The sequence below is a fragment of the Microcebus murinus genome, chromosome 11 (genome assembly GCF_040939455.1).
Source record: "Microcebus murinus isolate Inina chromosome 11, M.murinus_Inina_mat1.0, whole genome shotgun sequence".
Lineage (NCBI taxonomy): Eukaryota > Metazoa > Chordata > Mammalia > Primates > Cheirogaleidae > Microcebus > Microcebus murinus.
The window spans coordinates 37,721,032-37,748,393 of NC_134114.1; the positions used below are offsets into that span (position 1 = coordinate 37,721,032).

General features: G+C 34.1%; 1 protein-coding gene across 2 annotated transcripts in view; it reads left to right on the forward strand.

Annotated features, from left to right (window-relative positions):
* The window catches only part of NDUFS4 (NADH:ubiquinone oxidoreductase subunit S4), a 109,651-nt gene extending 101,597 nt beyond the window's left edge, over positions 1–8,054 (forward strand). For both annotated transcript variants that reach the window (XM_012756749.3, XM_012756748.3), the window contains one exon: positions 7,896–8,054. Coding sequence is in view for 1 of the 2 variants with exons in the window: in XM_012756748.3 (XP_012612202.1) it covers positions 7,896–7,999 (104 nt within the window). In the remaining variant the exon portion in view is untranslated. The remainder of the gene's footprint in view (positions 1–7,895) is intronic.
* The last annotated feature ends 19,308 nt before the right edge of the window (positions 8,055–27,362 follow it).

Here is a 27,362-nt window from a genome sequence, read left to right on the forward strand (position 1 = left end):
GAAGTTTGCCTACTTTTGGTTGCTGAATCTATTGGATGTCTCAGTTGTTAAAAGAAATTTTTCAGAAAAAGATACAGTGACTCTAACACAGACATACAACAAACACGTATTGAAGAATTTATGTTGCTTCTATAAGGGAGCCAGGCTGATATTCAAAGGACAAGTCAAAACACAAATTTGTATGGGGTAAAGAAATGTTGAGATGAGTTGCAAATGGAGACAAAACTGGTTTTTCTGGGACTGGGTAGGGGAGTCAGTTAAAACACTACAAGACAGGACAGTATTTATATATCTGTTAATTGCAGTCAATTCTTCTTATTCATGGTAGTTCTTTAAAGTCACCTGAATGCTTATTTAGCGAATACTAAACTATGGCTCCTAGGAGGGGATATACATGGTTAGATTTCTGTGAGCCTCTGGTGGCATCATTTTGTTAGCCAATACATAACTTTGTTTTATGTGTATTTCTGTTTAAAGATTCCTTATTTAATATATACTATTGATTTATCAACACTGAATTCAGGCCAGCAGCACTGTATCCCATGCCTGAACAAAGCCTATCTTACACACAAACCGGCACATTGCAGCCTTCTTGGGCTTAGGGACATTGCAGCACTTCAGTACTCTTGGGGGCCATTTTAAAGAATGAAATCACCAAGAAGCACAAAAATGCAAAAAATGTGGCACTAAATAGACCACAGAAAGTATACTTGTTTATTGTATTAGAACTGAAACAAGAAGGCAGAGCACTGATTGCTTTGCTTGACCTCAGCTGGGATCATGAGTGTTCAGTGACTCAAATTCTGCATGTCACGAATGACCATAGAAGCACCATGAGTATTGATTTTGTGATTATAAATAAATTTTAGTGAGTAGGCACATTTGCAAATACAGAGTCTTCAAATAATGACAATTATTTGTACCTACAACTTACAAAGATTTTTCCCCCCTACACAGCTCTTTCTTCCCAATATCCAGTCCCAGGTCCTAGCGCTGTCTTGTGGCTAGGAAAATGTTCCACTTGACTGCTAAGGCTCCTAGGGCAGGGTAATTACAGTTGTTCTCATAGTGGTAGTCTTATACCACTGGTATAGTTATACCATAACTATGGTGGTAGTGTTATGCCATAGTGGTAGTGTTGTGGCTTAGTGAGGTTCCTAGAACATTATGAGTTAAATAGGATTCTGGGAATCCCTATAAGTAGTCTACATCCCAGAGCAGTTAGGCAAAAACCATTCCTAGAGATTTTGATGATTTGTGTATAGTTTCTTTCTCCAGAAAAATGTGTTCTAAATTTCTTTTTTTTTTAATTATTTATTTTTTGAGACAGAGTCTCACTCTGTTGCCTGGGCTAGAGTGCCATGTCATCATCCTAGCTCACAGCAACCTCAAACTCCTGGGCTCAAGCAATCCTTCTGCCTCAGCCTCCCGAGTAGCTGGGACTACAGGCATACGCCACATGCCCGGCTAATTTTTTCTATATAGATTTTTAGTTTTCCAGCTTTTTTTTTTTTTTTTTTTTTTTTTAGTAGAAGTGAGGTCTTACTCTTGCTCAGGCTTGTCTCGAACTCCTGAGTTCAAACGATCTGCCCGCCTCGGCCTCCCTGAGTGCTAGGATTACAGGCGTGAGCCACCTTGCCTGGCCTGTGTTCTAAATTTCTAATGACTGATTTTCACATGTACTTTTGGAACACAAAAGCTGAAGTGATTACTATACTGGTTTGTTTGTGGCAAATTCTGAATAGTGTGGTTCCAGTTACTACTTTGGAAATACTACTATATAGCAAGAATATTATTTGATAAGATAAAATTTAAGGGGTCATTGTCAAACAGTGGATTTTCTCTTGAGAGGTGGTGCAACTGCAACAGGTGTAGGGTTTACTAATCTAATGAATATTTCAGGTGCCTCATGTTTTCACCTTATTTAATCATTTTATATAATTTTCATGGAGAGAATTGCTTTGCCAGTATATCCAAAACCCTACTATTTCTCCTCCATAGTATTTTCTAAAAGGTCTAGGATACTTTTAAATTATTCTGAACCTTACCCCCTACCTCTACCACACCCCACCCTCATATTAAATATGTACTTGGTACTTTCAAAATACAGGGACTTTTAAAGTGAAAGTCCTCAAAAGCTATTTTTCTCCCACCCCTTAATTTATGTTAAATTTATGCTTTACTTTCAGCCACGTATAATGTGGGTACATAGCCTGCTGAGGAATCACGTCGGCCTCCCAAAGCTTTGCTATTCTGATCCCAGGCCTCAATTTGCAGTGAATGTCAGTTATGTTTTTGCCAAATGACATGGTGGTTCTTGTTCTGTGCACAGATGAGGAGTAGGAAAAATCATTAAACTGTTCACTTCCAAATTAATGTCAGGATTTGAGATTAGGGTATTAGAAGAGAAAGGCATTAATGAAGGTTACTAGAGGTAAAACATTTCACAAGCAGTAAAAGAACTGGTGAATGTTTCTCTGTGTTTTTGCATTACTGAACCATAAATGAAATTGTTCTGTAAATAAAAATGAATAGAGTTCATTTTCTGTCTTATACATAGAATTCATAAGTTAATTGTTGTGGTCTGGTTTTGTTCAGAGGCTTTTTTGCCATTTGAGAAGGTTACACTAAATGTTCATATCATAGGAAATAGAATATATCCTAACCATTGTGGAGACCTATAAAATAAGCTGGTATGTTCCAAAAAAAAAAGAAATTAGGCATAGGGTATTAAAGATCACATGTTAAGTTTATTAGAGCATTTGCCAAACGTATTTCTGTGATACTAAGGCTTAAAGTTCAAAATATTTCTGTGAAAGCATTCCAGTATGTGACATAGCAAAAGGAGTCAGCTTATCATTTAGGAGCTGGTAGTTGGATTTGTGGCTAATCCATGCCATATGGCTACTCTCCTCTGGGAAGTGAAGGCAGCCCTGGGAGCTTTACCCCATTCTCTAGGGCAGCTGCCTTGGACTCAGTTGCTTTGATCTTCTTCTGTTACAGCTGGGAAGAGAGAGGGATGGTTTTCAGTGTCCTAATAGGACTACATATGGGACCACTGTCATTGTAGACTACACCTTCATTTTATATAAGCATTCTTCAGAGAATGCAAGTGTTTTCACTTCCATTATCCTATTCAGAAAGACAAGTTTGACTTGTTTTACCAAAAAAAATTTTAGGGATGAAAAAAATTCTTATGGAAATTTAAACATTTCACTGGTAAGATTCTATTCTTAAATTTCTACATTCTGTTTCTTGTAAGATACATTGCATTCTTTTTAGGAACAAGTTTCAAATAGAAGTAGAAAAATGAGTGTAATTCATCTAAATTGTTAAGTACACTTTTAATGTCCTTTCAAGTGTTGTTCAAATTATTTTGTCTTTTTAACTAAAGCTCACTGTAAGTAACCTTTATATTCAAGTATAGGGGGACCAGTAAATTTGTTCTTCTAGGCACTGTAAGGTAAACACTTTGGAGAAGGATGCTTGGAAATGTGATCAGATTCTTAAAAAATATTCCAAAAAGGAACAAAGTTGTATTATAATGACAGCCCTACATAGTAGAAAAGTTTTCTGGATTATGGATAGAATATCCAAAGTGAAATTTATGTAGATTCTGACTTTAGTTTCAGTCTCTTAGTAAATTATCATCAGACTTCCTCATACCCTTGTTTTTACTTAATCTTAGAAGCACAGTTGTTTGTGCAACTTTGGGAACAAAGTTGTTTTCCACAAAAAGGGAAAGAAAATTTTTACCCTATACATCCTAACAGTCATGAGTGATTGTGGTAGAGTAATTACATAGCGATGGATCCTATTGGCAAATGCAGATTTCTTCTAAGTGTATTTTTGTTTGTTTTTCACAGGGTGCTTTGCCCATCTACATTCCAATCCCTGTCATGATACTTCTATTTATTGTTGTTATCACCATCAACAGCAGCTATAATCTGGCACACAATTCCCAAGAGCTAGCTCACTCCTTAGTTAACAGGAGAAAACCCAAACCAGTTGTTCTTTTCTGTGTGTAAAACTTCAGTCTTCTCACACTGCAGTGACCCTGACAGCATTTTGAAACTCCATAACCAGAACATAATAGATCTATGTCTGGGTTCTGATGTAGTATAATGAATTATTTTCTCCCGCTGAAAAACTGAGTGAATGAGGGAATGATTATCAGGTATGTGTTTGTGTATAGCACTAGTTCCTACATATTTCCAAGTGCTTTCTCATTTCTTCTGCAGTTTCATTCATAGTGTCTTTATTGAGCTGGAGAGTATGTGTTGGGAACATAGGTTGTCTCACCCATCATCTGGCAAGAAAAGGTCATGGAGGTCTTGGGTAACTTGCCAGTGGTCATTGTAACCAAACAGAATCTACACTAGACATCATTTCCCTCCTTACAGTTGACGGGGGAGCATTTGGGGGACAGACTTATTTTCCAAGGATTCTTAGAAGTCTTTTCAACATATTTTTTTTTAAATGAAAGGGAAAAAGTTACGAGATCACACCAAATGAAAGGAAATGTGTGAAATAGATAAAAATTGCAATTACAGGATATTTTTAAAGAAATGCAGTTTTATTTATGAGGTAGTTAGATGCATAGCTTTAAAGTCAACTTGGGTTAAAGCTTAAGGCTTCTTATTTTCTGTATGTTTTATTTTTCCTTATAAGTTAATATAAAATTAAGGTATATATAATGCCTACTTCTTAAGCCAGGCAACTTATAAACACAATAAAGTCTCAATAAAAGTACGTTTAAAGCACTTGGCACAGCTTAGAACACCAGGCATACTCTTGCCTCAAAGACCTTTGCTGTTGCTGTTCTTTGCCTGAAAGCTCTTTTTCGAGACATTTACATGGCTTACCTCCCAGACCTCCTTAAGGTCTTTACTCAAATGTTATCTTCTCAGGAAGGGAGGCTCTCCCATCTACTCCATCTAAAATGTTTTCTCCTTAGTGCTCATTAGCATATGATATGCATTCTTAATTTAGATATTATGATATTAGCACCTAATATACTATGTATTTACTTATTAATTTCTCTTCCACTGCTAATATCAAGAAGTTTGAGAAATTTTTCTGGTTTATTCACTGGTTTACTTCCTGTGTCTAAAAACAGTCCTCGACGTAGAGTAGGCAATCAATAATATTTATTAAATGAATAGCAAACACTTGGTAAATTTTAATTGTTATATCTGCCTTATTGAATTTTTTTGTAATTATCAGCATCATTTGCTGATTAATGTAAAAATCTCAAGCACTTTCCATATTTAAGTTACTGTGCTCATGTCACAGGATTAATTTGCTCACCAAAATCCCTTTTATAGTTAATAACTAAGTTAAATTATGGCTAGCCCAAAACATCACAAATTCAAATTTAATGAGTTCCAATATGATGGAAATTGATTTATATTCATACTTCACTTAATGTAGAAGATGTGTTGCTAGGTGGTTATGAATCAAATTTGAAGAAATAATAGCTTAACATTTATTGAGTGCTTACTATAAACTACCAAAGCCAATATAGCATCCATCATCGAGTCATAGCCTCCAGAATCAGGCTGTATTCAAATTCTGATTCTCCTGTTTCCTTGCTGAGTGACTTTGTGCTAGTTGCCTAACCTCTCTGAGCCTCAGCTTAGCTGTACAAAGGGAATAATATAAACGTTTTAGAAAAAAGGACCTTTCTCATAGAACTCAGTAAATAAGTGCCAGCTGCTTTCTAAGCATTTTGGATGAATTAACTTTGTTTAATCCTCATAACAACCATATGAAGTAGACATTATTCTTACACCCTTTAGGAAATTTTTTGAAATAGAAATGTACATTGTTAATGTACTTATTTTGTAAGTTCAGATTCTCTTAAAGTAATAAACAGCTTTGTAACTTTTTTTAATGGGTAAGTACTCAAAACTTTCTCTGCTGTGAAAGTATGGTGCGTTGAGCAAATAAATTCAATCAGTATTTTGTCTCTCGATTCTGATGTTTCATTTGCTTTCCTGCTTCCCATTTCTTTATAGTTATTGGCCTTTTCTTTGAAGGTGAATGGAGTTCTAACAGTGGGAGTGTAGTTTTCTCTTATAGATAAAGTTGTTTAAAAAGTTAATTTGAAGTTGTTTAAAATGTTAATTCTCTGTTAAATGTTATGATTTTCCCTTTTGGACAAGAGCAGCAGTATACTTTGATTACTTGAGTTTCAAAGGCTTCACTTTTGTGGCACAAACTGAATTCTAAGACTATTGAGATGTTAATTTTGTGGCAACAAATATTATACTGACCAATATGAGGAAGTTTACTTAATTATACTATATGATATTCAATATGGTTATTTTATACATAAATACTGATCCAGCCATGAATCAAATGTTTCAAGATGAGTTAAGGTCCTAAGAGAGAAAAATGATAAGTTGTAGGGTTGATATCTTAGTTTTGCATTGCTATAAAGGAATACATGAGACTGGGTAATTTGTAAAGAGGTTTATCTGGCTCACAGTTCTACAGGCTGTACAAGAAAGGGAGCAGACATGTCAAATGGTGAGAGGGATCAAGAGGGAGAGAAGGGGCTACCCAGTCTCTTTCAACAGCCAGGTCTTGCATAAACTAATAAAATGAAGAGAACTCACTCATTACTGCAGGGAGGGCAAGAAGCCATTTCATGAGGGATCTGCCTGCTGCGTCCCAAACACCTCCCACTTGGCCACACCTCCAACACTGGAAATCAGATTTCAATATGAGATTTGGAGGGGACAAATATCCAAACCATACCTGATAGGAAAATTGATCTTAATGAAGAAAAGTGAAATTTATGGGGGTTAAAAAGGAATAGAACGGTGTTGATTTGCTTGTTTCCCATATCTTGTGAGAACTAAAGAACAGGACTTAAAGCAGAAGATGGAGGCATAAATAAACCCAGTTTTCAAAATTATAAAACACTGAAAAGGCTTTGGAGAGAAGATACAAACATGCGAAGAAAGTTTTGACCAGTCCTCAATTTTCTATGCATAAAAATCTCCTGGAATTGATAGTTAATGTACAGCTTCCCTACCCCCACCAGAGAGTCTGATCCATTGAGCCTTTGATCAGGCTTAAGAATTTGCATTATCAAGTATTTCTACGTAATTCTAACCAATGCAGATACTCCTTGAAACAAAGTTGACAAACTTTTTGAGTTTAATCAGTAGCCTGTCAACGTCCAGGGGCTAAATCAGATTATTTTTAATTATCCACTCCAACTATGTAATATTTATACACAGTTTTCTGTATCCCTTCAGATGACTTCCCAAACAGTTGTAACCCCTCCATCTTTTAGAAGAACAGTGAAATGGGTTATATTGTTCAGTGTTCCTCATTGTAGTTTCTATAGAAGTCACATGTTAAACCACATAGAGGAATGAAAATTTTTATGTAATATATAGAAATCAGTGAACAAGGAATAACGAGCAAGGAGAAATTGAATTATGGGTTACGCCTCTATTTGAGATATAGTAAATCATCATCAGGCAATCTTTTGGGCCCTCTTCTCACACAGGATTATAAGGGAACAAATTACTAAGTATATTTTAGATGTGTTGACATATATTCTTGATCAGGCGTCCTCAAACTACGGCCTGTGGGCCACATGCAGGTGTTTTTGCCCGTTTGTTTTTTTACTTCAAAATAAGGTATGTGCGGTGTGCATAGGAATTTGTTCATAGTTTTTTTTAAAACTATGGTCCGGCCCCTCCAACGGTCTGAGGGACAGTGAACTGGCCCCGTGTTTAAAAAGTTTGAGGACGCCTGCTCTTGATGATAAATAAACATTAAATTATAAAATTTAACCTCTAGCTTGTTGTGTTCTTCAGGTTATCCTCTTTAATTCTGTTCCTGTGGGTTTGTTTTTGTTCTTTTCCCCCTAGGATGGAGCTATTACATTGAAGAGAGGAAGGTTCCAAAACCCAAGTCCAAGTCCTACGGTGCAAACTTTTCTTGGAACAAAAGAACAAGAGTGTCCACAAAATAGGTTGGCACTGACTATATCTCTGTTCTTGACTGTGAATAAAGTCAGCTGTGCAGTATTTATAGTCCATGTATAATACATCTCTTAATCTCCTAATAAATTTGACCTTTAAACTACAAATACATTTTGTGGTGTCTATTTTAAATATTTTTTGATGTCTCAAATTGAGCATGTTAAAATTTTCTATATAGAGAGGAGATTTGAGGTGGTCATACCTCTAGGAAATCTTGATACTTAGAATCTATTAAAAGGAATTCTTGAAATTGTCTGCAACATTGGTGTTTTTATGTTTGCTTTTTATAGCCATTTCCCAATTTAATAGTGATTATAAACTACCAGCCATCATTATGAAAACACTGTCTTAGAAATTATGTTTTATCATAAGTAAAGTACATGATCACATCGAAATCTTATAAACCTAAACCTCATTATTGAAGTTCTCTTCTTTAACTAGAACTTTATATTCACAAAGCTTTTTTCAGCCTGAATGGTTTCATACTAATCTCTGCCCAGAAATCAACACTTTACAATTTCAAGGGGTTCAGGTGAAGATTTTATGTTCTTAGGAATTGAAAGAGTCAGAGAAAATAAAGTTCATTGATGGGGATTTTTAGTGTTCACTATTGGTTTTTGGAAATATAAGTAGATGTAAGCTTTTGTTGTTAATCATTTAGGTCTTACAGTACAAGTTATCAAACACATGCTATCTTGTTAGACTATTCAATAAACACTTTGTATATATACTAACCTTCATAATAACTATTAGTAAGCACTATAGTTTTCCCCATTGTGCAAAGAAAAGATATAAATCAAGGTTTAAAAGTATTAAATAATGTGCTCAAGATCACATAGGTTCTAAGTGCCAGAGCTGGGACTTCAGCCAATGTCTATCTTCAAAGCCCATACTCTTAGTTACTTTTCGTTATAAAGAAATAGAATTGGTTAATGACAGGTGGTTTCTTAGGATTGTTAATATGTTGTTTGATTTACTAAATACATTTTCTCACAACTGCATTTCATAAAACCACTAATAGCACATTGACCAAGCTCAACAACAAAACACATGATAGTGTAAATTTGTACACTCTCATTTTGGAGAGCATATTGGCAATGCTTTTTCAACATGTTACTGCATATTCCATTTAATTTGAAAAATCCACTTCTAGGCAAATAACCTAGGGATATATATATAAAGGTAAATGCACAAAGATATTTATTGTAGAATTGTTTCTAATAGCTAATAAGTTGAAACAACTTAAATGTCTACTAAAAGGGGAATAGAGTATGGTACAGTTATTAAAAACAACAAGAAATATCTGTATTAACATTTGGAATGATGTTCAAAATGTATTACTAAGTGAAAAAAACAAGAATAGTGGATAATACATGTGGAGGTGATATGAGGTGGCTAATACTTTACTTATATGTACCTAGAATATTTTAGAAAAGATATGTAAGAAATTCTTAATGGTGATTTTTAATAGATACCATTGTATTGGTTGTGAGAAAGGGGGAGGTTTTTCACATTTATTTTAACTTTTAACACACTGAATACATTACTATACAGATGTATTATTTTTATAATTATACACACACACACACACACACACGAAGAAGGCCCACTACATTTTATATGTTGGCCATTTTAGCTTTACTTGAAAAAAATATACATTTTGGCAACTACTATTTTAGAATTTTAGATAAAAGGTAAACTTTGAGGAATGATAAATTATACCTGTTAAGAGTCCCCAGTTTGGGAAAATTTACAAATTCATGGAAACTAAACAACATGCTCCTGAACAACCAATGGGTCAAAAAAGAAATTAAAAGGAAAATCAAAAAATATCTTTAGACAAATGAAAATGGACATAAAACATACCAAACTTATGGGCTGCAGCAAAACAGTTCTAAAAGGGAATGTTACAGTAATAAATGCCTACATCCAAAAAAAGGAAAAATCTCAAATTTAAGACTCTTCAGAGACTACAAAAATAAGCCCAAAGTCAGCAGAAAGAAGGAAATAATAAAGACCAGAAAAAGAATAAATGAAATAGAGATTAGAAAAAAATAGAAAAGATTAGTGAAACTAAGAGTTATATTTTGAAAAGATAGAATTGACAAACTCTTAGCTAGTCTAAGAAAAAAAGATGACTCTAATAAATATAAATGAATGGGAAGACATTATAATTGATATCACATAAATACAAAGGATCATAAGAGACTATGAATAATTATACAACAAACTGGATAACTTAGAAGAAATAGAAAAATTCCTAGACACATACAACCTACCAAGATTGAATCACAAAGAAACAATAAATCTGAACAAATTACAATAGAGTAAGGAGATTAAATCAGTAAAAAAGTCTCCCATCAAAGGAAATCCTAGTATCTGATGGCTTCACTGCTGAGTTCTACCAAACATTTAAAGAACTAATACAAATTCTTCTCATACTCTTCCAAAAATTTGAAAGAGGGAATACTTCCCAACTCATGATAAAGCCAGCAGCATTATCCTGATATCAAAGCCAGACCAAAGACTATTAAGAAAATTAATAGGCCAATAGCCTTGATGAACATAGGTGAAAATCCTCAACAAAATCCTAGCAAACTGAATTCAAAAGCACCTTTAAAAAAATCAACTATAATCAAGTGGAATTTATCCCTAGGGTTCAAGGATAAGTCAACATAATGCAAATCTATAAATGTGATACACCACATTTATGTATAGCTTACGCACTGCAGAATGAAGGACCAAAACCATGTGATCAACTCCATAGATGCAGAAAACACATTTGACAAAATTTAACATCTGTTCAAGATAAAAACTCTCAACAAATTAGATATAGAAGGAATGTATATTAAGGAATATTAGAAGGAATGTATCTCAACATAATAAAGGCTATATATGACAAGCCCATATTAATATAATATTATATTTATTTATGACAAGCCCATATATTATAAATTATAAGTAAATATACACAATATAAATTATATATGCACACACATATATATTCTGCAAATGGATAATTTAATTTCCTTTCCAATTTGGGTGCCTTTTAATTTTCTCTTGGCTAACTGGTCTGGTTAAAACTTCCAATACTATGTTGAATAGAGGTAGCGACATTTATTTATGTCATAAATAAATATAATATTTACTTATTTATAATATACACGCATTATATGTGTGTATATATGTATTTATGTGGCACAAAATACTAGCAAGTCACTGGTATAGCTCTTAAGACAGGCATACTCAAACTATGGCCTGCGGGCCACCTAGCACATTTATCCGGCCCTCCGGGTGTTTTTGCCGCTGCTGCCTGTCCTGCATAGCAGCCTACTCGTCCTGGGCCCACAGTGCGTACTCTCCAACAGTCTGAGGGACAGTTAACTGGCCCCCTGTTTAAAAAGTTTGAGAACCCCTGCCTTAAGGTATAGCCTATTTCTTCTAGGCTACAACCCTATACAGTATGTTACTGTACTGAATACTGTTGGCAGTTGTAAAAATCATAAGTATTTATATATTTAAACATATCTACATGTAGAAAAAGTAGAGTAAAAAATTGTGTAAAAGATAAAAAATGGCATACCTGTATAGAGTACTTAACCATGAATGGATCTTGCATGACTGGAAGTTGCTCTGGGTAAGTCAATGAATGAGTGGTGAGTGAATGCAAAGGCCTAGGACATTACTTACACTTTATAGACTTTATAAAACACTGTACACTTAGACTGCACTACACTAAACATATAAAAAGATTTTTCTTTCTTCAATAATAAATGAACCCTGTAATTTTTTACCTTATTAACTTTAATTTTTTAAACTTTCTGACTTTTAAACTTTGACTCTTTCATAATAACACTTAGCTTAAAACACAAACATACTGTACAAGTGTACAAAAATATTTTCTTTATATCATTATTTCATAAGCTTTTTTAACTTTTTAAATTTCTTTTTTTTAAAGTTTTTTGTTAAAATTGAAGACACAAACACAGCTTGGTGTTAGTTGAGGTTTACACAGTATCATCAATATTACTGTCTTCCACCTCCACATCTTATCCCACTGTAAGGTCTTCAGGGGCAGTGACACAAATGGAACTGTCATCTCTTATGATAACTATGCATTCTGAAATACCTCCTGAAGGACCTGCCTAAGGCTGTTTTATAGTTAACTTTAAATATATACACACACACATTTTAAAATATATACACACATTTATATAAATAATATGTAGAAGGAGTCTACTCTTAATAAGTAAATATATAAACCAGTAAAATAGTTACATATTATCAAGTCTTGTGTACTATACATATTTGTGTGTGCTCTACTTTTACACAACTAGCAGCACAGGTTTGTTTACACCAGCATCACCACAAACGTGAATAATGTACTGCATGATAGTTCTGTGGCTAAGCAATAGGAATTTGTCAGCAAAATTACAATCTTATAGGACCACTGTTGTATGTGTGGTCCATCATTGCCTGAAATACTAACAAGGGTCCTCAAACTTTTTAAACAGGGGGCCAGTTCACTGTTCCTCAGACCATTGGAGGTCCGGACTATAGTTTAAAAAAACTATGAACAAATTCCTATGCACACCTCACATATGTTATTTTGAGGTAAAAACACAAATGGGCAGAAACACCTGCATGTGTCCCACGGGCCATAGTTTGAGGACACCCGTACTAAGGAATAAATTTAACCAAGGAGATAAAAGATTGTTTTCTACCATCAGTGTATTTACTCACTTGTTCTATCCCACAATACACACAAAATAGTTTTAAAATTACTGCTATGATACACCACCAGAAACAAACCACAGGTAAAGTTAAGGATTTTTTTTCATAGTTCTTTTGTCTTCAGAAAAAAAATTTATAGAGGAGACAAAGTCAGTACTGTGTCCCAAGTTACTTGAATTAATTGGTTACCCAGTTGAGAAGATCATATTGTTAGAATTCATATACAAAGTAGTCTAAAAGTCAGATTTTCCATTCCTGCAGTCATTTGTATCATGACTAGGATGGCCCATGTGGAGCAAGGCAAAGTGAAGAAATATTGGAAGAAATATTACTCAAATTGACATCTGCAAAAACCAAAGAATAAGATACTTTTTAGTTTTCCATTATTGTGTAAAACAAAAATTCTTAACATACCTTATTTGATGAAGTATTTGTTTACTGGTGTGATTTGGTTTTCCATTTATAAATCAATGCATGGGAAAATGAATTCTAGTTATACTGAATGCAAGATACCAGTGAGCTGTCCAACTGGAGATGCATAGCAAACAATAGGAAATGTGAGTCTGGAGCTTAACAAACTGGCCAAGAGGATTGGCTGTATGGTAATAATTAAAGCTATGGCAGTGAGTAGGGTAATAAGAGCAAGATTATAAGGAAGAGAGAAGGGAGGCCAAGGACAGTCCCTTGGGGAAAATACTTCTGGTAAGTGAAGAAGAAGAAGAAGAAGTGGTAAATAAGGAATAGAGATGGCCAATAAAGGATTTTATGTTTAAGCTCAGAGGCTACACACCTCTTTAGGATTGCTAGATGTTGCCAGGACTTAGAGAATGCTACCCCAGAGTATGGTACATTGGCATGCTGAGTGCTTTGAACCAAAGGAAATTGGAAGGACCTCAGAAATAAGGTTTCTTTGACCTTCTCGCATCATCTTTTTTCCCCCAAAGCAAGTCAAAAAAACCGTGGGTCCTAGAAACTAGAATTCCTTTCCCCCAAAGAAAGCCATGAAACCTAGAAAGGTAACTCTCTGACTTACCTGCCCTGAAAGTCAGTCATAAGACCCCTTTTGTGCTAGATGTCCTGCCCCATACCAACAGGAAAGGAATGGTGCACAGAGAGGCCAAGAAGAATCTGAACAAACAGGCCTTACTAAGTTCCCTCCAGAACCATTAGATCCAGAACTGCACTACATCATACCTTTTTTGTTCAATCACATTTCTTCACAACTATCCACACTTCTTTCACTGGACTTAACATAAAAATAGTTTTCCATGGGTATTTGGGTCTTCAGAAGTCCCCTATGTCCTATAAAACTTTTAAAAATAAAGCTGTTATGCATTCCTCTTGTTAATATGTTTTTTGTTGTGGGGCATCAGCCTTGACCCTTGTAATGGATAAGGAAAAGATATTACCTTTTTGCTCCTACAGTGCTTAGGATCAAGATTACTAGAATATTAGAAATTGAAACTGAGTAAAATGATAGGCAACTTCATAAAAGTACAACATAGTTCTGCTAGTAAGTATAAGGTTTGTTTAGTCTTTGTATTAGTTTCTTTTAGCTGCTGTAACAAATTACTACAAACTTAATGCCTTAAAACAACATTTATTCTAAGTTTTAGAGGTCTGAAGTCCAAAATTATTCATTGACCAAAATCAAGGCATCAACAGAGCTTCACTCCCTCCAGAGACCCTAGGAAAGAGAATCCATTTCCTTGTCTCCTAGAGCTGCATTCCTTGGCTTGTGGCCCCTTTCTTCATTTTCAAAGCCAGTAGCATCTTGATTCAGTCTCCCCATTACCTTTCTGTCCTCAGGTCAAACTTCACACTGCCTCTCTCTTATAAGGAGACTTGTGATATATTTAGCACCCATTCAGATAATTAATAATGTGGGGAAATAAAACCATCTTAAATAAATTCACAGTGCACTGTAAGAAAGCACAGACAACTACAGAAATCAGGAAAAGAATACATGAAAAAAAAAATCTGTTCAACAGAGATAGAAACCATAAAAAAAGAAGCCAACAGAAATTCTGGAGCTGAAGAATGAAGAATACAATGACTGAAATATAAATTACAGGAGAGTTGTAACAGCAGACTCAATCAAGCAGAAGAAAGAATCAGTGGATTCAAAGACATCATTTCAAATTATCCAGTCATAGGAACAACAACAAAAAGAATGAAAAGCAGTGAAGAAAGCCTATGGGATTTATGTGACACCATCAGTTGAACCAACATATACATTAGGAGATTCTTAGAAGGAGCAGAGAAAGAGAAAAGGAAAGAAAGCTCAAACCAAGAAGATTCCTAAATCTAGAGAGGGAAAATATTCAGATCCATGAAGCCCAAAGAACTCCAAGTAGACTGTACATAAGTCACCAAGGCACATTATAAATTGTCAAAAGTCAAATACAAAAAAATATGAAAGCAAAAACAGAAAACCAACTTGTTACATACAAGGGAAATCCTTATATGACAAAAAGCAGATTTCTCAACAGAAACCTTGCAGACTCGCAGAGTGGGATGATATATTCAAAGTACTGAAAAGAGAAAAAGAAAGTCATGACATACAAAAATACTTTATCCAGCAACACTGACTTTCAGAAATGGAGAGAAAAGACTTTCCCAGACAAACAAAAGCTGAGGAAGTTCATCACCACTGGTCCTCTCTTTTAAGAAGCAGAGAGTTCTTCAAGATGAAATAAAGAAATGCTAAAGAGCAACATGAAAACATGTGAAAATGTAAAACTTATTGGTAATGGCCAATTTATAGTCAAAATCAGAATATTGTAATGGTGATATGTAATCACTTTAAAAGTTAAAAGACAAAATCATTAAAAACTATAGCTACGATGATTTGTTAATGGATACATAATATAAAAAGATGTAAACTGTAATGTCAAAAACAAAATGGAAAAGTGTAGAGTTTTTGTAAGTGGTCAAAGTTATTATCAGCTTAAAATAGGCTGTTATAAATATATGATGTTTTATATAAACCTCATGATAATTATAAGAAGAAAACCTGTGGTAGATACATAAAATATAAAGAAATAAAACCATACCACTACCAAAAAAGAAAAAAAATTACAGAGCAAGACAGCATGAGAAGAAGAAACAAAGGGACTAAAAATAGTCAGAAAAAAGTTAACAAAATGGAAATAGTAAGTCCTTACCTAAAAATAACTATTTTAAATGTAAATGGATTAATTTCTCTGATCAAAAGACATAGAATGGCTGAATGGATTAAAAAAATACTTTAGCATTAAGGACAGAGACAGATTGAAAGTGAAGACATGGGAAAAGACATTCTATGCAGATAGTAAACAAAAGAGAGGAAGGTGGCTATACTTATTTCAGACAAAATAGGCTTTAAGTCAAAAACTCTCACAAGAGATAAAGAATATGGAAGAATACATTCATCAAGAGAACAATTATAAATATATATGAAGCCAACATCAGAGCACCTAAATATATAAAGCAAATAAACTTAAGTAAAAAAATAATAAACAGCAATTCAGTAATAGGGGATTCTACCTTCAATAATAGGTAGATGCAGGTGAAAAATATTAATATGGAAAGAACAGACTTGAATAACACTAATAACCAAATAGACCTAACAGAAATATATAGAACATTCCATTAAATAGCAAAACACACATTCTTCTCAAGCATACATAGAACATTCTCCAGGACAGATCATACGTCACAGCACAAAACTAGTCTTAACAAATTTAAGAAGATTGAAATCATATCAAGTATCTTTTTCAACCAAAATAATAGCAAACTAGAAATAACAGGAGGAAAATTGGAAAATTCACAAATATGTAAAATTAAACAACACATTCTTGAATAACAAATGGGTCAAATGGGAAACAAAATATCTTGAGACAAAAAGGAATGGAAACACAATACACCAAAACTTAGGGGATACAGCAAAAGCAGTTATAAAAAGGAACATTTATAGCAATAAATGCCAATAATAATCAAGATCTCAAAAAAAATAGCACTAATTTTACATTTCAAGGCAGTAGAAAAAGAACAGACTAAGCTCTGAGTTAAAAAAAAAAAAGGAAATAAAGATTAGAGCATAAATAAAATAGAAACTAGAAAAAAAAACAAGTTTTTTGAAAAGATAAAAACAAAATCGGCAAACCCTTAGCTAAACTAAAAAAAGAAGAGAGAAGACTCAAAATTATATATAAAAGAGAGATTCAAACTGATACTACAGAAATACAAAGAATCATAAGAGACTACTATGAATACTTATACACCAAGAATTTGGATAGCCTAGACAAAAAGGATAAATTCCTAGACACATAACCTAGGAATTTTACGACTGAATCGTAAAAAATAATAAATATGAACAGACCAATAATGATTAAAGATATTGAATCAGTAATCAAAAACCTACCTAAAAAGAAAAGCCCAGGAACAGATGGCTTCACTACTGAGTTCTACCAAACACTCAAAGAAGAATTAATCCCAGTCTTTCTCAAATTCTTGCAAAAAATTGAACGGGGAGAAACACTTCCAAACTCATTTTACAAAGCCAGCAATACCCTGATACCAAAACCAGACAAGGACACTACATGAAAATTATAAGCCAATATCTCTGATGAACACAGATGCAAAAATCCTCAATAAAATACTAGGAAACCAAATTCAACAGTACATTAAAAGGATTATAAATCATGATCAAGTAGAATTTATCCCTGGGATGCAAGGATGGTCCAAAGTACATAAATCTATAAACGTGATATCCTACATTAAAAAATGAATAAAAATCATTATCTATATAGATGCAGAAAAAACATTTGACAAAATTGAACATCTGTTCAAGATTGAAAAAAAAAAACTCAAATTAGGTATAGAAGGAATGTACCTCAACATATTAATAAAGGCCATATAGGAAAAGACCACAACCTACATAATACTCAAAGGTGGAAAGCTGAGAGTTTTTCTTCCAAGATCAGGAACAAGACAAAGATGCTCACCTTTGCCACTTTTATTCAACATAGTACTGAAGTTCTAGCTAGAGCAATTAAGCAATAGAAAGAAAGAATAGTCATCTAAATCAGAAAGGAAGAAGCATAATTGTTTCTCTTTGCAACTGACATGATTTGTATATTAAAAACACTAATGATTCCACCAAAAGAAATAGTAAGAATAAACAAATCCAGTAAAGTTGCAGGATATAAAAAACAGTTGCAGTTCTATACATTAACAAACTATCCAAAAAAGAAATGAAGAAAACAATCTTATTTACAGTAGAACCCAAAAGTCAAAACAAAATACTAAGGAATAAATTTAACCAAGGAGATAAAGGATCTGTAAACCAAAAACTATAAAAAATTGACAACATGAATTGAAGAAGACACAAATGAATGGAAAGATATTCCATGTTCATGGACTGGAAAAATGAATAGTCTTAAAATGTCTATACTACCCAAAGCAATCTACAGATTTAATGCAATCCTTACCAACATTCCAATGACATTTTACACAAAATTAGAAAAAAATAAAGCCAAAATTCATATGGAACACAAGAGACTCTGAATAGCCAAAGCAATCTTGAGCAGAAAGAACAAAGCTAGTTGCAACACACTTCCTTATTTCAAGTACTGGCATAAAAACAGAGTGTAATAAACATAATAAAGAACACAGAAATAAACCCACACATATATATGGTCAACTAATCTTTGAAAAGGGTGCCAAGAATACAAATGATGAAAGGATATTCTTTTAAAAAGTGGTGCTGGGAAAATTGAATATCAACATCCAAAAGGATGCAAAATGGACTTCACTATATAGAAAAATAAACTAACAATGACTTAAATGTAAGATTTGAAACTATAAATCTCCTAGAAGAAAACATTGGGGGAAAGTTCCTTAACATTGGTCTTGGCAATGTGTACACACACACATATACATAGAGTTTCAGCACATCTTCTATATATATCTCATATATATAGGTATCTATTTATATATACCTATGATATATATACATATATAATCACACTAAAAGCACAGCCAGTAAAAGCAAAAATAAACTAGTTCAATTCTTTAAAAAGCTTATACATAGCCGGGTGCGGTGGCTCACGCCTGTAATCCTAGCACTCTGAGAGGCCGAGGCGGGCGGATTGCTTGAGGTCAGGAGTTCAAAACCAGCCTGAGCAAGAGCGAGACCCCGTCTCTACTATAAATAGAAAGAAATTAATTGGCCAACTACTATATATAGAAAAAATGAGCCGAGCATGGTGGCGCATGCACGCCTGTAGTCCCAGCTACTTGGGAGGCTGAGGCAGAAGGATTGCTTGAGCCCAGGAGATTGAGGTTGCTGTGAGCTAGGCTGACGCCATGGTACTCACTCTAGCCTGAGCAACAAAGCGAGACTCTATCTCAAAAAAAAAAGAAAAGAAAAGAAAAAGGAAAAAAAAAGCTTATACATAGCAAAAAAAAAAAAAAAAAAATCAACAAAATGAAAAGGCAACCTATGGAATGGGAGAAAATATTTGAAAACCATCTATCTGAAAAAGAGTTTTTATCCAAAATATATAAGAAACTTCTACAACTCACTAGCAAAGAAAACCAACCAACCAAAAAACCCTAAATAACCTGATTTTAAAATGAACAAAGGACCTGAATAGACATTTTCTTAAAAAGACACACCATGAGCTATATGAAAAGGTTCTCAATATCACTAGCCATAAGGGAAATCCAAATCAAAACCACAATGAGATATCATTTCACACCTGTTAGAATGGATATTAAAGGAAAAAAAGAGGAGAAAGGAGCTGTATTGGTTCCTATGCATGCCATAACAAATTTCCACAAACTTAGTAGCTTACAACACTGCTAATTAACTAATTAATTTACAGTTCTAAAGGATAAAAGCGTAACATGGGTCTCACTGGGCTAAAATCAAGGTGTTGGCAGGCCTGCATTCCTTTCTGGAGGCTTTACAGGGAAATCTGTCTCTTTTTTTCCAGCTTCTAGAAGATGCCCACATTTCTTAATGCATGGCTCCTTTTTCCTCATCTTTAAAGCCAGCGATGTTGCATCTCTATGATCATTCTTTTATAGTCACTTCTCCCTCTGACTCTGACATCAGCCAGGAAAATTTCTTTTAAAGACTCAAAATTAGGGTAGGCCCACCCAGAAAATCAAGATAATTTCCCCATCTCAAAGTCTTTAATTTTAATCACATCTGCAAAGTCCCTTTTTCCATGTAAGGTAGCATATTCATAGGTTCCACAGATTAGGACACTGACATGGAGTAGGGGTGAGGGTCATTATTATGCCTACCACAAAAGCAGGAAAACATATTCAAAGTAATAATGTCTGATCACTTGCCAAATTTAATGAAAAACATTAGTCTACCCAACAAGAAACACAAACTTCAAGTTGGATAAGCATAAAAAAATCCATACTTAGACACACTGTAGGCAAACTGTTGAAAGACAGAGATAAACCATGAAAGCAATAAGAGAAAAATAATTTATCAGGTACAAGGGAAGCACCAAAAGATAAACAGCTTATCTCTTATCAAAAACCACAGAGGCCAGAATACAGTGGAATGACATATGTAAAGTGCTGAAAGATAAAAAGAAAATAAAAATCCTGTGCAGCCAAATCATCTTTCAAAAATGAAAACAAACAAAAAAGACATACCCAGATAAAGACTGATTGAATTCATAGTTATCAAACATACCTTAAAAGAAATTTTAAAGGCATTTCTTTAGGCTGAAAGGTGACATTAAACAGTAATACAAATTTACACAAAGAAAGGGTACTAATAATGGTAATTTTGAAGGTAATTACAAAAGACAATATGATTACATATTTTCCCTTTCTTTTCTTAGCCATTTTTTTAAATTACAAAAAAAACTATAAAATTGTATTGGACTCCTATAAAGATGTAACATATATTACAATAACAACACAGAGAAGCAGGGAATGAAGCTATGTTAAAGCGAGTTAATGACACCAGCCAATAACTTGAATCTATGGAAAGAGTAGTAGCAGAAATAGATTTATATCAAAGACTTTATAAGTATATTATTTCTTCTCTTAGCATTTTTTTAAGGCACGGTCTCACTGTTGCCTGAGGTGGATATTTTTTATTTTGTAGAGATAGGGTCTCATAATGTTGCCCAGGCTAGTATCAAACTTCTGGACTCATGATAACTCACACCTCCTTCTCCCAAAGTGCTGAGATTACAAGAATGAGCCACTGTGCCTGGACTTTTCTTAGCTTCATTAAAGGATATTATATGCAGCAACATTTAGTAACCTATATGTTGGTGTAATCTATATGATTACACCACAGGAGTATGGGGAGGAAATGGAACTATATTGGAGTAAGATTTCTATATCTTACTGGAATTAAGTTACTATTAATCTGAAACACATTCTGATAAAATGCATATTGTAAGCCCTAGAGGAATTATCAAGAAATGATTCAAAATATATTTAAAATTTTAAAAGGAAAATAACTACATAATATAAAAGAAGGCAATAGACAAAGAATAAAGGAACAAAAAGATATAATATCTATAGAAAAAAATAGCACCCTACTACCCAAAACAATCTACAGATTCAATGCAATTCCTATCCAAATACCAATGAAATTCTTCAGAGAAATAGAAAAAAAATTGAAAAGTCTTTATGAAGCCACAAAAGACTCCAAATAGCCAAAGCATTTCTGAGCAAAAAGAACAAAGCTGATGGCATTACACTACCAGACTTCAAATATACTATAAAGCTGTAGTAACCAAAACAGTATGGTACTAACATAAAAATAGATGCATAGACCAATGGAACACAACAGGGAACCCAGAAATTAATTCACTTATCTACAGCCAATTGATTTTTGACAAAGGTGCCAAGAACACTCATTTGGGAAAGGGTAATCTCTTCAATAAATGGTGCTAGAAAAACTGGACATCCACATGCAGAAGAATGAAATTAGATCCTCTTTTCTTACCCTATACAAAAACCAACTCAAAATGGATCAAGGACCTAAATGTAAGACCTGAAACTATAATATTAGTAGAAGAAAACATAGGTGAAATCCTTGAGGGCATTGTCTTGGAAAAGATTTAAAGTTTAAGATCTCAAAACTATCAGCAACAAAAGCAAAAATACACTATTGGGATTATATCAAACTATTTAATAAAACCTTCTGCACAGCAAACAATCAATAGAGTGAAAAGACAACTTACAGAATGGCAGAAAATATTTGCAAATTGTTCAACTGATAGGGGATTAATATCCAGAATATATAAGAAATTTACACATCTCAACAGTAAAAAACAAAACAATCCTATTTTAAAAATGGGCAAATGATCTTAGCAGACATTTCTCAGAAGACGACATACAAATGGCCAAAAAAACAAAAACAAAAATATGCTTAACATCACTAATCATATCAGGGAAAGGCAATCAAAAATCACAGTGAGGTATTATTTCACCCCAGTTAGCGTGGCTATCGTTAAAAACACACACACACACACACACAAAGAAAACAAACAAAAAAACAAATGCTGGTGATGATGTGGAAGAAAGAATTCTTATACATTGTTGGTATGAATATAAACTAGTACAGATACTGTGGAGAACAGTATGGAGGTTCCACCAAAAAACCATAAACAGAACTACCATATGATCCAGCAATATCACTACTGGGCATTTACCCAAAGGAAAGGAAATCATTATATTAAAGAGACACTTGCACCCCCATGTTTATTGTAGCACTATTCACAAAATCCAAGATGTAGAATTAACCCAGATGTCCAATAACAGATGAATAAAGAAAAGGTGGTGTGTATATGTATGTATGTATCACTGAATACTATTCAGCTATAAAAAGAGTGAGATCCTATCATTCACAGCAGCATGGATGGGACTGCACATAATGTCAAGTGAAATAAGCGAGGGACAGAAAGTTAGATACTACATATTCCCATTCATATGTGGAAGCTAAAAAAATGTTGATGTCATAGAGGTAAAGAGTCAAACAGGCGATTCTAGAGGCTAAGAAGGGTAGGGGAAAGGGAGAGATAGGGAGTGATTTGCTAAAGGATACAAAATTACAGCTAGATAAGAATAAGTTTTAGTGCTCTATACCACTGTCAGTTGACTATAGCTAACGTGATATAGTTTCAAATAACTAGGAGGATATTAAATGTTCCCAACACAAAGAAATAATAAATGTTTGAGATGATGGATATGCTAATTATCCTGATCTGACCACTATGTATTATATGTATCAAAACATCACTATGTACCCCATAAATATGTACGCTTACTATGTCAGTTAAAAAATATAAAACTAAGATTTTTAAAAAAGCAGCACACTTCAGATAAAAACATAAAAATGTAGGTTGAAAGCAGAGGATTGTAAAAAGATACACCAAGCAAACAGCAGGCAGAAGTAAACTGGAGTGGCTATGTCAATATCAGATTAAATAGGCATTAAGACAAAAACTGTTACTAGAGACAAATAGGGGCACCTTATAAAAGAGCCAATTCATCAGGAAGATATTACAGTAAACATATTTGTCTGACAACAGAGCCCCAAAAAACATGAAGTAAAAACTGACAACATTGAATGGAGAAATAGACAATTCAACAGTAATAGCTAGAAATTTCAATACCCCATTCTTGATAATGGGTAGAACAACTAGACAGAAAATCAGCAAGTATATAAAAGACTTAAACAACACTATCAACCAACTAGACCTAAATGACATTTGTAGAACACAATACCCACAACTTCCCAAGTGTATATGGAACATTTTCCAGAATAGACCATATGCTAAGCCACAAAAACAAGCCTCAGTTTAAAAGGACTAAAGCCTTAGAAAGAATGTTCTCTGACCACAATGGAATTAAATTACAAATAAACAACACAAAGAAATGTGGGGAATCCACAAATATGTAGAAATTTAAAAGGACATGTCTAAATAAGCCATGGATCAAAAAGAAATAACAGGGAAGTTAGAACATATTTTGCGATGAATTAAAACAAACACAACATACCAAATTTGTGGGATATAGCTAACATAGTGTTCAGAGGGAAATTTATAGCTGTAAGTACCTACATTACAAAGAATAAGATCGCAAATCAATATCCTAACTTTTTACCTTTAAAAATATCAGAAAAATGTGAAAAATATTAGTGTGCAAATGGGCTCAAGATTTCTTTTTGGGGTGATGAAAATGTTCTAGAATTAGATTGTGATGATAGTCACACAACTCTAATTGTACAAAATTAATTGAATTCCGCATGTAAAAACAGTAAATTCTATGGCATGTGGATTATACCTCAAGAAAGCCATTAATCATGTGTGAGCCATTGGATCAGGCAAGATTCATTATTGATGGATATTAAATCTAAGAGGAAGTTCTGATGAGTAGGATATTTGCATGATCTTAGACTGTCTCCCTATTGGTTGTTTTTGTACCATCAGTGCAAATGTCAACACAGTAAAAACACAAATAACATCTCTTCTAATTATCAAACGAGCTTTGGCCTTATAGATTTCCTGAAAGGATCTCAGGGAAACTCAGGGGTTCATGGACCACTTGTTTTAAAAACACAAGCTATAATTCTACTTGTTTTGTATCTTCCTGAAGAGCAGAATAAAAGAAAATGAGCATGAAATTTATGTTATCTATATAAACACATCCTGACTATTAGTATAAAGGAATTAAAGCATGTCTCTGAAAGTTGTAGAATTTCCTTCTTTCATATCTTCGTGGGGTATTTTTTTTGTTTTTTTTTGTTTTTTGTTTTTTGAGACAGTCTCGCTTTGTTGCCCAGGCTAGAGTGAGTGCTGTGGCATCAGCCTAGCACACAGCAACCTCAAACTCCTGGCTCAAGCAATCCTCCTGCCTCATCCTCTCAAGTAGCTGGGACTACAAGCATGCACCACCATGCCCGGCTAATTTTTTCTATATATATTAGTTGGCCAATTAATTTCTTTCTATTTATAGTAGAGACAGGGTCTCGCTCTTGCTCAGGCTGGTTTTGAACTCCTGACCTCGAGCAATCTGCCCGCCTCGGCCTCCCAGAGAGCTAGGATTACAGGTGTGAGCCACCACTCCCGGCTCTTTGTGTTTTTTTGTTTTTATTATGAACATTTTCAAACCACCATAAAATAATACTAATATTGTGACTCCCCATATGCTCTATTTAGATTAAACTGGTATTAATATTTTATCATATTTGCTAGTATATCAAATAGTTTAAAGAAATTCCAGACATCATAGCATTTTACTGGTATTATACCCTAATATCTAGTCCATATTCAGATTTCGCAATGATTCCCTGCCACCACTATCAAATGTCTTTTGACAGTTAATTTGAATTTTTGGATTTGAATCCAAAAAACAAGGTTTGTACATTGATTTAGCTATTATGAATTATTAAAGAGACCAGATCAGTTTTCAAATAGACTGTCCCACATTCTAGATTTGTCTAATTGCTTCCAAATGGTGTTATTTATCTCCTTTCTTGGTTCCCATTTTATATAAACTGAAAATTCAATCTTAAGTTTTGGTAAGATTCAGAGTCAACATTTTGGCAAGAATACATCAAGGTGGTACTGCCATAAAAATTTTTATAAAACAAGGTAAAGGTCCATCTTCCTAAAAGGGTTTAGTGGCAGTTCTAACTATAAGTAGGTTTATACATCTTTGCTTTTTCTTCTTCAAAATCTGTACAACCCAATCCTAGAGTTGGAAATATATAAATGAACACCTTAGCTATGTAGTTGCCTGATAGAACTGGGAAGATATCTTCATGATAGAGATCTAAGTTAATTGGCTTACCCAGGGACATGCAATTGTTTAGAAGAATTTCATTAGCAGATTTGCTTAGCTGTGGTCCTTTAAAAAAGCAAATGTTTTTCAAAATCAGAGTTACTGTTTTCTTTCATCATTAGCCTGCCCAAGTACCCCTAAAAAATGGTGATTTTTTTCTACTTCATTAGGAAGTATCTTTCAGTGATGGATAAACTGAGGAAATCCTGTAGGCAATTAAGAGTTTTTTAATTTATTTATAGAGCATTTTAGAATCAAATGATTCTCCACCTATATTATAACTATGATTTCTTGCAGGTGGGTATTCATAAATTTCTGAATTAATTACCTTGGTTAAAATAAATGTAAATCAAAACTAAGGAAGTGACAGAAAAGGGGACCAAAGACTACTCTAGTAGTTCCCAGTGGCATTAGTATAATTAAGATTCTATTAGGTTTCTCAGAGGTTAATAAGTTCACAGTACAGATAATGCTCAAGGATGATACTTGGCACACAAATGTTTAGCCCAGAGCAATACTTTTAAAGAAAAATCTAATTAAGCTAGTCAGTGAAGGGGGTTAAAAATGGCTGATCTGAAACCACAGAAAGAATTTTTTCCATTTCAAAAGTCTTGTCATGTCTGGCAGTGGTGAGAAGGTGAGTAAATTCTTTGGAATGTACTGAAAAGAAAAGAAAATCCTCCTTTTGGTCTCTTCCTATACCAACCCCTTTTCCCCAGGTAGAATAATAACTATTTAGTGGTGATAGCACTTTTCATGGCTTTTTTTTTTTTGTGATAAATTTGAAAGACTCCAACAAATGACTGGAATCTAGGTGGCAAAAGTGTAGCTTTAGATTGTGGTGCATGTGTAAATTGGAACATCTGCTACTATGGTGTTTACCAATTACTCAACTTGAGAACTGCATTTTTGTAAGGAAAAAAGACTTTCATCATATAAATATCAGATTGAGAAGAAATACCTTCTCCATGAGACTGAAACTATGTCCAATGCTTGCATGCCACTTGGTTTAGCTTGTAGCTACCCAGAGCTCTGGCTGGCAGCTGGACTATTCTGCTCTTGCTAAGTTTTGATTCTAGAATCAGTGATTTGCTTCAGTGGTCATATGTGTCATAGCCCAGATACAACTCTAGGATCAGGAGAAGAGCAAACCTCTGCCTGCAATCTTTAAAATCACGCAGATTTTCCTGGGCTGTAGGGAAGATGAGCGAGTTCACAGAAATGCACTCCATTTCATTTTGGTATTGTTTAATCTGGATTCCCTGGTAGACATATGGTTTAAGTACAAGGCAAGTCCTCCAAGCCCCTGTTTTGCTTAACTTTTCCTAGTGACCCATATAGGCTAAAATTAGTGGCAGAAATACAGTTTATCTTTCAGGAAAATAGTAATTCCCCTTCTGAAAAATTCAGTCTTTTTTTTTTTTTTTAACATAATCTTATCAGTAAGTAGGATGACATCCCACTTTTACAGATGGGGCGTCAGGCAAGCACAGAAACGGGTGGTAAGTGGGGTTACCAAACACCACACCTGCAGCAGGACTGGAGGACAGGAGGCTGGAATGAGAACAGTGCCCTCTGCCAAATAACCACCTGTCTGTTTCTATGCCTTATCGCACCAGCCCCACCCCCACACAGAAACAAGCAAAAAAAAAAAAAAAAAAAAACAAGTTAGTTAGCACAATTCCTAGGATAATGAAAATTGACACCTGTTGAGTGCTATGTACCAGGCAGTATTCTAAGTGCCTAGAATGTAATAAGTTATTTCATCCTCCCAACAACTCTATGACTTACAGATGG